The sequence below is a fragment of the Erinaceus europaeus genome, chromosome 10 (genome assembly GCF_950295315.1).
Source record: "Erinaceus europaeus chromosome 10, mEriEur2.1, whole genome shotgun sequence".
Classification (NCBI taxonomy): Eukaryota; Metazoa; Chordata; class Mammalia; order Eulipotyphla; family Erinaceidae; genus Erinaceus; species Erinaceus europaeus.
In genome coordinates, this window is record NC_080171.1 from 93,341,549 (window position 1) to 93,356,286 (window position 14,738).

Consider the following 14,738-nt stretch of genomic DNA (forward strand, 5'->3'; position numbering starts at 1 on the left):
TACTACTCAACTCTTAAAAACGGTGATTTCACCTTCTTCACCTCATCTTGGATGGAGCTTGAAGGAATCATGTTAAGTGAGTTAAGTCAGAAAGAGAAGGATAGATATGGGATGATGTCACTCATAGACAGAAATTGAAAATAAGAACAGAAAACACAAAGCAGAACTTGGACTGGAGTTGGTGTATTACACCAAAGTAAAAGATTCTGGGATGAGGGGAGGGTTCAGGTCCTGGAACATGATGGCAGAGGAAGACCTAGTAGGGGTTGAATGAAAAGGTGGAAAACTTAGAAATGTAACACATGTATAAACTACTGTATTCTACTTTTGACTGTAAACCATTAATCCCCCAATAAAGAAGGAGGATGAGGGAGAGGATGATAAAGAGGAGGAATGGGAAGAAGCAGACAAGCTCTCTCTGTAGGTGTTCACACAAAGGAAAGAGCTTGTGAGAACTTAAGAAGGAGGGCCCTAATCAGAGACCTAGAGTGATGCACCCTAATCTTAAGATTTCCAGTTTCCACAACTATAACAAATAAATGCTTATTGTTTAGGCTGCCCAATCTATGGTAATTAGCTTTGCAGCCTCAATTTCCTAATATAGAGCTTATCAGAGTAGTCACATATGTACTTATATGAACAGTGAGACATTTTCAAATCTGTTCTACAGAGGGCCAATGTATATGAAACAAATTCATTATTGAAGGTGGAATTTTTAAATAAGCAGCTTCACATTTTTACAAAAAAAAATTAATTAACTTCTGGAGTGGTAAAGCATCTACTGCCCCTTATCAATAAAATTCAGAATATTTGAACATTATTCCATTAGAAAGATGCGAACCAGGTGCTTAAAATAAAAAAATTTTTGTCCACTAGAGCACTGCTTAGCTCTGGCTTATTGTAGTGTGGGGGATTGAACCTGGGACATCAGAGTCTCAGGCATGAGAGGTTTTTTTGCATACCCACTATGCTATCTCCCCAATACTAAAAAATAAAACAGTTAAATTTAAAAAGAAGAAGAGGAAGAAACAAAGGAACAAAAGTTTTGTATATACACTCAACAAAAGAAGATATCCAAATGATAAAAAAAATACATGAAAAGATGTTCAATGTCTAGTCATGAGGATAAAAATCATGAAGTGACATAACTGCATACCTACTGGAATATCTAAAATCTAGGAAAGTTACAATATCAAGAATTAACAACAAGAAGATCAGACAGAATTTTCACAGACTGTAGGTGGGAAGATAAAGTGGTATATCTACTTCAGGAAACAATGTGGCAATTTCTTATAAGTTGTTATACATGTCATATAATCCAGAAATTTCATTCACCTGGTAATTTGAGAGAGATGAAAACATCCACAAGATGACTTGTATGTTTCTAGTCATGGCAGCTTTATTTATAATGTTTCCAATCTGGAAACAACCCAAAGGCAAATAGATAAACCAACAGAGATATATTCAGACAATCGAACACTACCGAGCAATAAAAATACAAACTCCTGATATATATAACAAACATAGGTGAATCTCAATAACAAGATTACTTTATATTATTTTGTCATTGCCAACGTTTCACCATTCTGGATTGAATTTTTCTCAGACATAGTGAGAGAGAGACAGAGACAGGAAAACAGGGAGACAGCAGAGGGTCGACAGCATAATGGTTATGCAAGCAGACTTTCATGCCTGAGGTTCCAAAGTCCCAGGTTCAATCCCCCGCATCACCATAAGCCAGAGCTGAGCAGTATTCTAGTTAAAAAAAGTTAAAAAGAAAGCCTATCAAAAACAAGGAGAGAGGGGAAAGACCACAACACCAAAGCTTCCCCCAGGACAGTGGGGACTGAGCTGGAACCTGGGTCACATTTATGACACAGCAGGTGCCCTCCCAGGTGAGTTCTCTTATCAGCCCTCAAAAATGTAATTCTGAGAGAGAGAGAGACTCCAAAGACTAACTACAATTCAACTCCATTTATGTGAATGTCTTTAACAGGCAAAACTAATCTATAATCAAAGTGTAGACCAGCAATTAAAAAGGGTGACTACAAATAAGAACAGAAGAACTTTGTTTTCTTTATTGGAGGGATTAATGGTTTACAATCAACAGGCAAATACAATAGTTTGTACTTTTGTCAGTTTTCCACATAACAATTCAACCCCCACTAGGTCCTCCTCTGCCATCAAAGTCTTTTACTCTGGTACAATACACCAGCACAGAAGAACTTCTGAGGATAATGGGAATGTCTTTTTTACTTATCTGATTTTAAAGCCGTAGTTGGTACCTCATTTAAACTTGACCTTACAGAACAGTTAGACATACAGTTTTCAAAATGAGAAGGAACAAAAAGCCCACCAAGAGAGGTAATATCATGCTTGTGGGAAGCCCCAGTGAAGTCTTGGTAGAAAAACCAACCAAAGATTCTGAAGCCTTAGTTATCCTTTGTCCGTCTGATTATATATCCAGCAAGACAATTTATGTGAATAGTGCACTTGTATTATAATGAACACAACCCAGGTTAGAGCCTAGCCCCTACAACACTGAAGGAAGCACTTCAGTGCTCTGTCTCTGTCTTTTTAACTGAAGAAAAAAAAAAAAAAAAGTGAGTCTGGAGTGGTGACAACAATTGTTGTTGTTGTTAGGTATTGGCAGCAGCCAGGCAGTTTACATAACTAAAAGGGAGCAGGAGGGGTTGGGGGAGGCTTGACATGATCAGACAGACTATGGCTGGTATAGGGAGCTGTACTGGGGAGTCAAAAGCTGTGAAGAACCAGGGACACTGCTGAAGCAAGGGGTGGAGGGGACTGCCAATGGACCAGGCCAGAATGGGAATCCTAGAGGAGTGGTCACCCGTGGCACCAGGTCTGATATGAAATGTGGGAAATCAGGCTCCACTTCCAGGTCAAGCAGTAGATCTGACATACTGAGGCAGGAAACCTACTAAATGTTGCTTTATACTTGCTCCAGAATCCGTTTCCAAATGCTCCATTGCATATCCTAGCAAGGCAGTATATGTGACCACAGAGGACTTTGTGAAATAGAATCAGAGGGGAATTTAAATTGGAGAATTGCCATTTTGGTTGCTTCTTTTTTCCCCCAAGCTTGCATGCTTGCTTGCTTGCTTTCTTGCTTTCTTCCTTTCTTTCTTTTTTCATTTTAAAAGAGACAGAGAGGAAAGGAGATGGAAGGAGGAGAGAGAGAGAGAGATAACCTATAATGCCACTTCACCACTCATGAAGTTTCCCCACCACATGCGGAGGATGGGGTCCTCTCTACCAAACCCAGGCGCTCTCTACCAAATGGACCATTACTTGGCCTCATTAGTTGCTCTTTGAATGGATCTCTTTAGGAACTTTCAAAGCCTTTGCCCACAGGTTCCAGGCTGCATGCCATTCCTCTAAGCATACAACAAATCATGTCTATGATAACATCCCTTATTGGTTCTACTGGTGTTCCAGATATGCAGCTGGACGTATCACACTACTTCCTTCAACCCTCACCCTGTCCTGTGAGTTAGTTATACTATTTCTCCCCATTGTATGAATAAGAAAACTGTGCCTTTTAGGAACTGAGAGACTTGCTCAACAACTAGAACTTTGAGTTAAGTCCTGGAAGAGTACACACTTTCCCATGCTTCCAGGCTTGAGCCCACATGGCCTCTCTCTCTCTCTCTCTCTCTCTCTCTCTCCCTCTCTCTCTCTCTCTCTGACACACACACACACACACACAAGTAATTGTTTTTGAAATTCATCCATGTTTGTTGTATATACAGTAATTTGTAGGACATAGCACAAAGTACCCAGGACCAAAGACTCATCTCCCAGAACATAGTTCCCAGCAGACAGTACCTAAAACTCAGCCCTTGGTACCTAGAACACTGTATTTAGGACTCAGCTCCTAGGACACTACACTCAGAACCTAGCACCCAGCACTCAGACAAAGGTCAACCCCCAGTAGTAAACAGCACCCAGGACACAGTTGCAGCCATAATGTCATTCAAGGATCATGGGGATGGAGAGCCATCTACCTGAGCAACAAAGAGCTGGAACTCGTCAGGCAGAATCCATGAGCGAGGATAGAAGTTGTACTCCTCAGGAAAGAGATTCTGCATGATTCTCACTGCTCTGCTCAGAGTAATTTTACGCACCATCTCCGTCATGCCTGGGGAGAAGAGAAGCTGTGAGGTTTTAACGACAGTAGGCCATTGGCTGTAACTTTATTGGGGACTTTGAAAACCACCCACCCAACATACTCGTTTTTTTTTTTCAGATAGGGTAAAAACAAACAAACAAACAAACAAAAGTGTTAGTTCTTCCCCCTGTGGTGAGACTCACAGTTTGGAAAGACCTACCAAATTAATGAAAAACTGGAAGTGATAGATTGGTAATATTTTTTTTCTCCTTATAAAAATGAAGCATCAATCTGAATGAGTCTCCACCTAGCTTATCATTCCATTCTTGATCAGCCCCCTAGATAATGAATAAAAACAAGTATGTGAGCCCTGCCCCACTAGGGAAAGAGAGAGACAGGCTAGGAGTATGGATCCACCTGCCAACATCCATGTTCAGCAGAGAAGCAATTACAGAAGCCAGACCTTCCACCTTCTGCATCCCATAATGATACTGGGTCCATGCTCCCATAGAGATAAAGAATAGGAAAGCTTCCAGTAGAGGGGATAGGATATAGAATGCTGGTGGTGAGAAATGTGTGGGATTTTACCCTTCATCCTATGGTTTTGTTGACGTTTTCTATCTTATTTTTAGAAATAAATTAAACTAAATTTTTTAAAAGTATATATACCTTACACTTCACTGTTACTATCCTTTTAAATTTGGGGCCACCCTCTGAGATTCTTCCCATCTTACACTCCAGAGAATATTATCTAGTGGACTCTAGGTTACACGATTAGGTTGCTTTGTTGGAATCCTTCATAAGAATTAAAGGTAAAGAACAGAAATATATACACACCTTTCAGCATAAGACCTGTCTCCTTGAATAAAGGACAGAAAATGAAAAATATCATTTCCTAATTTATAGCTTAAGGGGGGCAAAGGGGAATCTGTAGGAGTTCTTCTGTTAAAACTACTGACACTGACATTGATCAGATCTCATTAATTTGTCCAGAGAGAATTGAGATGTCTTACTTGTAAAACATTTTAAAAGAATAGAGATTTTTTTTTTCTGGTAACATTTTTAGTAACTCTGACAATGGAAGAAACTGAGAACATTTTTTAGCAACTTTTAAGCAAATAGGCAAAAATTATTTTAAGTTTTAGCATGCTTATTTTTTTATTGATTTAATAATGATTGACAAGAGTGTAGGACAAGAGGAGTACAATTCCATACAATTCCCACCATCAGAGTTCTATATCCCATCCCCTCCGAAGGAAGCTTTCCTAATCTTTATCCCTCTGGGAGTATGGACCCAAGAAAATTATGGGGTGCAGAAGTTAGAAGGCCTGGTTTCTGCAATTGCTTCTCCATTGGACATGGACACTGGCAGGTCAATCCATACTCCCAACCTGTTTCTATCTTTCCCTAGTGGGGCAGGGCTCTGGAGAGGTGGCATTCCAGAACACATTGGTACAGTTATCTGCCTAGGAAAGTCAAATTGGCATCATAGTAAGATCTGCAACTTGGTAAGTGAAAAACATTAAGATATAAAGCAGAACAAACTGTTTAATAATTAAGAAGAACCTAAAGGCAAGACTATAGCAGATGAGATTTGGAGTCTCCATTTCTGAAGAAGCTAGGAAATCTATTTTAGGTATATTCCAAGGAGCCTATGACTTAACTAATTTTTGCCTGAGCCCAACAGCTAACACAGCATGCTTATTTTTAAGGAAAATGTCATCACTACTAAAAATGGGGACTAACAATGGCTTCATCTTGGAAAAGGCTAAAGAGTTCCAAGCCTAACACCAGAAATTTGCTTAGCGAAGCTATTTTTAATAGAAAATACAAGATTTTGTGTCTGCTTGGCATGTCTGAATTGTCACAAATTCCAAATGGACACATTCAAATGAATGAGGATTCTTCAAACTCCCATGCTGAGGAAACACAGGGTAAATATTTGAGAATGAAGGTTTTAATAACACGCTTCTTGCTTCCCTTAGCATATTAAAAAGAGAGCAATAAATCTAAAGATATCAGTTCCATAATGTCAATGCTCAGTTCTTAATTCTTGCTTAGAATTCTATAGAAAAAGATTAAATAAGAAATAAAGGAGCTTAAGAAGCACTGGTGAACTATGCTCTATCATGGATGCGTTAACATTAAAGAATACTCACCAAGGACACTGGTCTGAACTTCCCAAGAAATACATATGAGTCTGGAAAATTAAAGCTCTTTTCTTTTCTCCTCCCCCGTCCTTGTCATGAAATTTAGAATTTAGAATTTCTGAGGTATAAGAACCAGGGTTGAATACAAAGTATGTGAATCGAAATTTCATTGTTTTGAACCTTATTACTTATATTTAACTAACATTTTGTTTACAGTACTAGCTAAAAGCTTTAACACTGAATTGCACTGTAGCACCTCAGGCCAAATAGAGGAATAGAGGAACCCTCCTGAACAGAGAATATTTTGTAGCATTTTTTGCACTTAATGGCATTGTCACAGGAGAATGGTCTCTTTAAGAAATCCCTCTGCAGAACAGAAGGGCTCACACAACACACACACATACACACACACACACACACACACACACACAGAGAGAGAGAGAGAGGGCTTCGAGCACAGGGATAGAATTTGGATGCTCCAGAGATAATTGTGTGTGTGTGTGTGTGTGTGTGTGTGTGTGTGTGTGTGTGTGTGTAACAGATTACAAGATTGTACGGTTACAGTGTGTAGTTCCACACCACACCTACCACCAAAGTTCTGTATCCCCACCCTCCCACCTCCCAAAGATAACCACCATAGTTCTCACAAGTCTTAGAAACAGTTTGCTTCCTTCTGGGTTTTTTTGTTTTCTCAGCTTTATTCGTATCATAACTCTAGATTCCACATATAAGTGAAATCATGTTAGCTGTCTTTCATCTCGAAGTTTTGTGAAGATCATCAAACCTTCATTTCAAATCTGTAGTATCTCCTCTTGTGATATGAATCACCAGTCCCCATACCTACTAACAGATGTTCCCAAATTCACCTTTGTGTCTCTCTGTCCCCAAGATACTCTACTGAAAAAAGCCAAGTGATGCACATTCATTAAGACTGTGGCATAACGTATTTGAGTGCTTTTCACCAAAAGATACTAGATGGAACAAGTTAGGGAGTACTGAGACCTTTAAAAGGGCAGGAAAGCAGAAACAGCAGACCTAATGAGGCCTACTGGTTAAATTAAAACAGTTTCTTTTTTTTTAATTAAAAAAATTTTTTTTGCCTCCAGGGTTATTGCCGGGGCTCACTCAGTGCCTGCACTATGAATCCACTGCTCCTGGAGGCCATTTTTCCCCTTCTTGTTGCCCTTGTTGTTGTAGCCTCATTGTGGTTATTATTGTTCTTGTTGATGCCATTCGTTGTTGGATAGGACAGAGAGAAATGGGAGAGGAGGTGAAGACAGAAGGGGAGAGAAAGATAGACACCTGCAGACCTGCTTCACTGCCTGTGAAGTGACTCCCCTACAGGTGGGTAGCCTGTGGCTTGAAGCAGATCCTTATGCTGGCCCTCATGCTGTGCGCCACATGCACTTAACCACTGCTCTACCGCCCAACCCCCTTCATTTGTTTTTGATGAGACAGCTGTTGCTATTAAATCAGATCTATACTGACTCCACCTTGTGCCACTTATCTGCCTAAATTCGGAGGGAGGGGCAGGAGAGCAGAGCTGTAGCCACAGGGCTTTGCAGGATGCAATTTAAACTGCAGCAGATAAAAGAAAGTTGGGAACCACTGAAAGCTCTTCTTCAATCCAAGAAGCCCTTAGTCTCAATGACAGGATCTATTCAGGTGTTTGTTTGTTTTTTTTAGTATTTATTTATTCCCTTTTGCAGCACTTGTTTATTGTGGTTACTATTGAAAAAAAAAAAAAAAAAGACTGTGGCGACTAATCCCTAGCACTGCAAAAACTAATCCCTAGCACTGCAAAAAACGGTATCATCTGTTTTCCATCTACACCATGCCTCGGCCTCGCGTGAGCTTAATGTGCAGCTTGACAATACGAGAATCCGTCATGAAGCCCAGCCAGTCTATCTTGGCGTTACTCTCGATCACACCCTGTCATTTCACGAACATCTCATAAAAACTGCAGCAAAGGTGGGTGCGAGGAATAACATCATTGCAAGACTGGCCAGCTCCTCATGGGGTGCAAGCGCTTCCACACTACGATCATCATCTCTGGCATTATGCTATTCCACTGCAGAATACTGTGCCCCAGTATGGTTCCATAGCCCCCATGTCCACTTGGTCGATTCCAAATTATATTCCTCCATGAGGATAATTTCTGGAACCATCCGTTCCACCCCGGTTCCATGGCTGCCAGTTCTTAGCAACATCGCCCCGCCAGATATCCGTCGGGATGCGGCATCATCTAAGTTCATTTCCCACGTCTACGCTCGACCGGACCTGCCAATATACGCGGATATCTTCGCCCACCCTGTTCAACGCTTGACGTCTCGTCACCCAATCCGGTCCCCTACGCCTACACTGAACTTCTCTGTTCCAGACTCTTGGAAACAGAGTTGGAAGTCAGCTGAGGTAAAGAACAAACACCTCATCACAGACCCCTGCAAGCGTCAACCCGGCTTTGACCTAGCACGTTATGATTGGGCCCTCCTCAATCGCTATCGAACAGGCCATGGCCGGTGCGCCGCTATGTTCCATCACTGGGGAGCCAGAGACGACCCGAACTGCCCCTGTGGCTACAGACAGACTATGACCCACATAGTCAACGACTGCCACCTCTCCAGATTCAAAGGAGGTCTCAAAACTTTACATCAGGCTCAACCTGACGCTGTTGACTGGCTACGGAAGAAGGGCAAACGCTAGAAGAAGAAGAAGGCTGTGGCTACTTTCCTCCCACACTTCCAGTCTGCAGGTTACAGTCAACTCACCCTAATCCTGCCCAACCACCTAGCACAGGAAGCCATTACTGTAGCCCAGCAATGATGCACTTACCACCAAAATCTTTGTTCTTCTGCCTTATCTAAACTATGTTCCTGAGCACTGTTGCCCAGAAAAGTGTCTCCTACCTCTCATCAAACCCCATATGCAAATTGCTAGCACCCTTGCCTCTGCTGGTGGTTCTACAAGAAGTGAAAATTGTTTCATTTTTTTAAAAGTATATATATGCAGAGACTTCACGTGTGGAATGACAACCCTTCAGCTTCATTACTCGAGTGAGACCTTTCCTTTTATAGTACACTCTAATTTCATCTCAGGTGGTTCACTTTCTAACAAAGTCCCAAAACCTAGATATACACCAGTTTCTGTGAGAGAGAGCTTATGTTCACACGTATCCATAAACTACTGCAAAATATATACCTGAAAGCAGAAGTACACTAGAGTTTGCAGTGAGTACATTCCTAACACTTCCTCTCCACTATTCCAAGCTTTGGGTCCATGATTGCTCAACAATTTGTTTGGCTTCCTATGTTAACTCTCTTTTCAATCACCAGGTTCCAGATGCCATCAGGATGCTGGCCAGGCTTCCCTGGATTGAAGACCCCACCAATGTGTCCTGGAGCTCAGCTTCCCCAGAGACCCACCCTACTAGGGAAAGAGAGAGGCAGACTGGGAGTATGGACTGACCAGTCAACGCCCATGTTCAGCGGGGAAGCAATTACAGAAGCCAGACCTTCTACCTTCTGCAACCCTCAATGACCCTGGGTCCATGCTCCCAGAGGGATAAAGAATGGGAAAGCTATCAGGGGATGGGGTGGGATATGGAGATTGGGTGGTGGGAATTGTGTGGAGTTGTACCCCTCCTACCCTATGGTTTTGTTAATCCTTTCTTAAATAAAAAAAAATTTAAAAATTTAAAAAATATATATATATATGCTTTAGAATAGGACATGTGTTATCTGATAAGATGTGTTATCTGAGTGTTTCACACCACCACCACTACCCCCAGCTACCTTCCAAGAAAAAGAGTTCCTGTCTGACTACCTACTGACAGTCATTGTAGAAATAACTGGATTGCTTATTTTAGACACCTATCTGCTAAAGAACCTCACACAACTATGTGAAGAGAGCCACATAGGTTAAACCAGACCCCTAGTCTAGAAAAGAAAAATTCTCCCTCTCTTCTCTTAGGCAATCTTGACAAGTCTGTGAATTTGTATCTCCAATCAATGGAGAACAAGGCAGCTTCAAACCTGTGTTAGAGAATAAATACTTGGTTGTGATCTCTGGCCATCTTGTGCCAACAAGGTGGATGCAGGTTGGACTGGCACCTGATTCTGCAGAATTGAATAAACTCTCTCACTTACTGCCTTTCTCAAGTCTCCTGAGTCTGTTCTTGGAGTGAACGAATGAAATTTATTTCTAACAGTTCAGGCATAGATGTTGGAAGTACCATGCCCTCACACCCCTCAGACCCTAAAAGTCAGGAAAAGACAAAAGAAAACAGTGGTTTATAAGCTAAGAGTGGACAGTTCTAGACTTTCTTAAAGCAAAAGCATATCCAAAGAGGATTCATTTGTATAGAAAGTCTTAATCCATCAGTGAAGATGTAGCAACTGATCTCGGAAGAAATGGCCCATAGAAAAGTGGCTAAAATCTAATGTGCTGACACAAAGAAGATAAATTACTTCTGCATGCATATCCAAAAGTTTTCAGTTTGTTCAGCATGTGGAGTATTTAGATTTGCCTGGCACATCCACTAAAGCTTATTCTAAGTAATTTACAAAGCATGTGAAGTGCATTTTTAAAATGACTGGATACACAAGAGACAGAAGCTAAGCATGGGCAGTGGAAGATTCTACAGTAACCCCATTGCTAACAATGACTGGCTTTCAGAGGGCAGAGTGGCAACCTCTGTTTCACTGCCTAGAGATTTGAGAACTGATTTTGTGATTACAGATAGCTAATTGCTATAAGCAAAGTGGAAATTTTTCTGCTCCAATCACTGGCGTGTGGAATATGGGGCAAACTGGCTTCTTTGCAGTGAATATTCTTATACTACTAATAGTGAAATTTTTCCTTCTAGGGTTCTCTTGTTTGTTTTTCTGTTTTCCTAATTTGTGTCCCAAATGTAGAGCCATAGCTGCCATATCTTTCCTCCTCTTCTATCAGCTGAGGCTCGAACAAATGAAGACAGTGTAGATAAAGTTCCATCTTGTGATTCATGCCTTAGAAACTCTGTCCACATGTTCTCCTCCAAATTATATTTTCCCAATATCCCAGCCAATCCTTCCAGTGGTATCAAAATGTCACTGTTTCTAAGCAAAAATGTCAGAGAAAATAAGTTATCCTGTTATACTGATTGTAAGAATTCTGGCTGTAAGAATTTCTTTTTGTTCTCAAACAAACTTTTTCTCTTTTTCAAGGACAAATATGCCTTTGGATTAACTTTCTAGCTCTGCTCTCCTGGAAACCAAAAACAGGTGGAAAGTTAGCTGTACTGAGATGACAAGGCATATGGTTAGAATGATCCCTGGGTGACAAATTGTATAAATGCCTGATAGGAAGCCACAGCTCTAAACGTTCTTTCTTGATTACAGTGGTTCTTGTAAGTTACCATGATGTTGGCAGGAACCCTAGAAGCAAGACTAGAGAATCTGAACAAAAGGCACTGTCTCCTAAGAGTGTCTAAGCCCAGACTCACATCCACCAATGTAGAAATTGTCTCCTTGCCCTGAGTTTGCATTTTAAGGGCCAAAGACTAGGCCCTGGAATCCTTGCAAAGGTGCCACTTGGGAGAAATACTTGCCATTGACTGGCTGGCAAGGTGTGTTTTCCACTGCATCTTCTATGTGAACTTGAGCCTAGTCTGGTCCACAGAAATCTGTCTGTATACTTAGCTGAAAAATGCCTGGTGGTCAGAGTGTGATTATCCAGTACATAAGATATGGATATTGGTTTTTCTGAAAGGTGTTTTCTTAAAAATATGGCATAGATTGTTGTCTGAGAGGTGGTGCAGTGGATAAAGCATTAGACTCTCAAGCATGAGGTCCTGAGTTCAATCCCTGGCAGTGCATGTACCAGAGTGATGTCTGGTTCTCTCTCTCTCCTACCTTTCTCATGAATAAATAAATAAAATCTTTTAAAAATATGACATAGAATACCAAAGAAAGAGATCAAGTTAATTCTTTTTTAAATTTATTTATAAAATTAAAAATATCAACAAGACTATAGACTAAGAGGGGTACAATTCCACACAATTACCACTACCAGAGTTCTATATCCCATCCTCTTCTTTAATAAGTGTAATTTTTTTAAAAAAGTGTAATTTATATAACGCTAAGAGAAAACACATTATACTCAGCTACATTCTGGCTGTGACTATGTAAAATAAAATAAAATAATAATAATCACCATTATGACTATGTTTGGGGAAGAAATAGAGAACTGGTCACATTGTGGTTTTGTGGGATGGGACTCAGTCATTTTCTTTAAAAATGACTTACTGTTCTATAATACAGCTTGTACATGTTTTGTTCAGTTTCTGAAAATTGGTACATGATTCTTATATGACCATGGTCATATCCAGCTTAACCAAATGCTCCTTTCTCACTAAGCACTCTTCCTGGCCACAACCACCCTTTGCATTTAGCCACTAAAAATAATAAACACCCAAAAAGGATGACAGAGGACCTAGTGGGGATTATATTGTTATATGGGAAATGTTATGCATGTACAAACTATTGTATTTACTGTCAAATGTAAAACATTAATTCCTCAATAAAGAAATTAAAAATAAATAAATAATAATAAACATCAAGAAAGAAGAGGCAGAAATAAAAAGGCATAGAGGGAGGCTGAGGTTAGCATCAAGTATTGACTCTGCCACTTTCCCAGAACTGAGCATCCCATTATAAAGTAAGTCTCTGGAAATAATGTCCCCAGGAAAAAGCAGAGACTGTCTACAACCTTCTCCTTCCTGTATGGAGACTGATGTGTCCGGTTTCTCAGATAACACCTCTAAATACAATACAGAAAATAGAAGCTGCTAGTCCCATTTCTGCATTGTATTCCTAGAACTGGAGTACTTTCACTCCCTGCAAATTCTCCGCATAAAATTTCCTGGTTAGTTTGTTTCATTTTTCTTTTCCATTTTGAAGATATAGTCACCTCATTACACCTTCCTATTATGTCCACAGCCCTAAAGGTAAAAACTGTGTTTTCCCATCAGTGGAATTAGACCAGGGAGGCCTACAGTCTTTCAGCTGTGAGTGGCTTAAATTCTGATTATCTTCCTCTCAAGATGGCATGGTGGCAGAAGGCAGGCAGCAGTACCCAATCAAGAGTCCTTGAGTATGATCTCAAAACATTGTCATGTTTTTGTGGAAGAGTGTACCCTGAGACACAGCCCTGGAAACATTTTTTTTTAATGCCAGCAGTTAACAGTATTACCTGGAAACTTGTTCACTTGACCACAGAATATATCATTGTCATGAAATGAAACTCCATGCCAGTAGATGTCACAAGGCAAACGTCGGCCAAACGGGAACTAGAAGGAAGGAAAAAAATGTGATTAATAACAAGAACAAGAGGCACAGCTACTACTTTAAGTGTCTATTATGTACAAATTTTCAGCACCTGGAACATTCCCCACAATTTAATCCTCATAAAGAACATGTTCTCTGAGCTGATATTCTTTCCCATTTTACAAGTGGAGAAACAGATTTAGACAGGTTAAACCACTTGTCCCCAATCATAGACATTGAAGAGCAGGCTTCTTCTGCTTCTCCCTCTCCCTCTCCCTCTATCTCTCTCCCTCTCTCTCTCTCTCTCTCTCTCTCTCTCTCTCTCACACACACACACACACACACACACACACACACACACACACACACACACACACGGTCCACATGGGCTGGATGCATCCCCAATGCCTAAAACAGTCACTGCCACTCTAGAAAGACTTTGAATGATTAAGTGAACAAATAAAGAGTGATCCTCTCAGTCGAGATAAGATAACCAGATTCTTTCTTCCAGAAATTTGGATATCAGAAATGCCAGGCAGCCAACAGTAGGTAGCCCCTGAACTGGAAATGGTAAAAAGCCAGAACCAGACATCTGTGCTTTTTTGAATGCACAGAGAAAGGAACAGAGGCAGTCAGTCTGCTGAGTGGGAGGAAAACAGTAGTGTGAGCGCTGAGAAAAGGAGAAATGAAGCCATGTGGCACTCAAGTGACCTTAGTCCTTAGAGTTTCTAGGTCCTATGCCCAGTCCTTGCTGAGCCCAGCTGTCCCTCCTATCCTTGGAATCTGGACAACAGCTTCATATCCTTAGAATGTGCCCCACCCCCCCCCATTTGCACAAGCTGTAGGGTTTCAATCAGTTGCAAGCAGAAAATCCCTCATTGAGACAAAAGGATCTGCTCTTGATATACATCCTGCTGCCCCTCCATTACTAGATTATTCGTCTATTTAAAAATAGGGGAGTAGGAATTATTTCATTGATGGAGTACACACTTTACCATGTATGAGGACGTGGGCTCAAGCCCCCAGCCACCACATGGGAACACCATGCAAAACTTCATGAGCAGTGGAGGGGTGCTATCGTGACTCTCTTCTCTCCATCTTTATCTCTCCAGTCTCTTATTATATATCTAAGAGAAAGAGAGAGAGAGAGAG

At 40.8% G+C, this 14,738-nt stretch overlaps 1 protein-coding gene across 5 annotated transcripts in view; it reads right to left on the reverse strand.

Moving 5' to 3' along the window:
- The window catches only part of TTLL11 (tubulin tyrosine ligase like 11), a 357,854-nt gene that overhangs the window by 268,229 nt on the left and 74,887 nt on the right, over positions 1 to 14,738 (reverse strand). For 4 of the 5 annotated variants that reach the window (XM_016185018.2, XM_060200097.1, XM_060200099.1 and 1 more), the window contains exons 2-3: positions 13,513 to 13,609; positions 4,029 to 4,162 (exon numbers count right to left, since the gene is read on the reverse strand). In XM_016185018.2, the coding sequence (XP_016040504.2) occupies positions 4,029 to 4,162; positions 13,513 to 13,609 (231 nt within the window). The remainder of the gene's footprint in view (positions 1 to 4,028; positions 4,163 to 13,512; positions 13,610 to 14,738) is intronic. The other variant, XM_060200100.1, reaches the window with a different exon arrangement.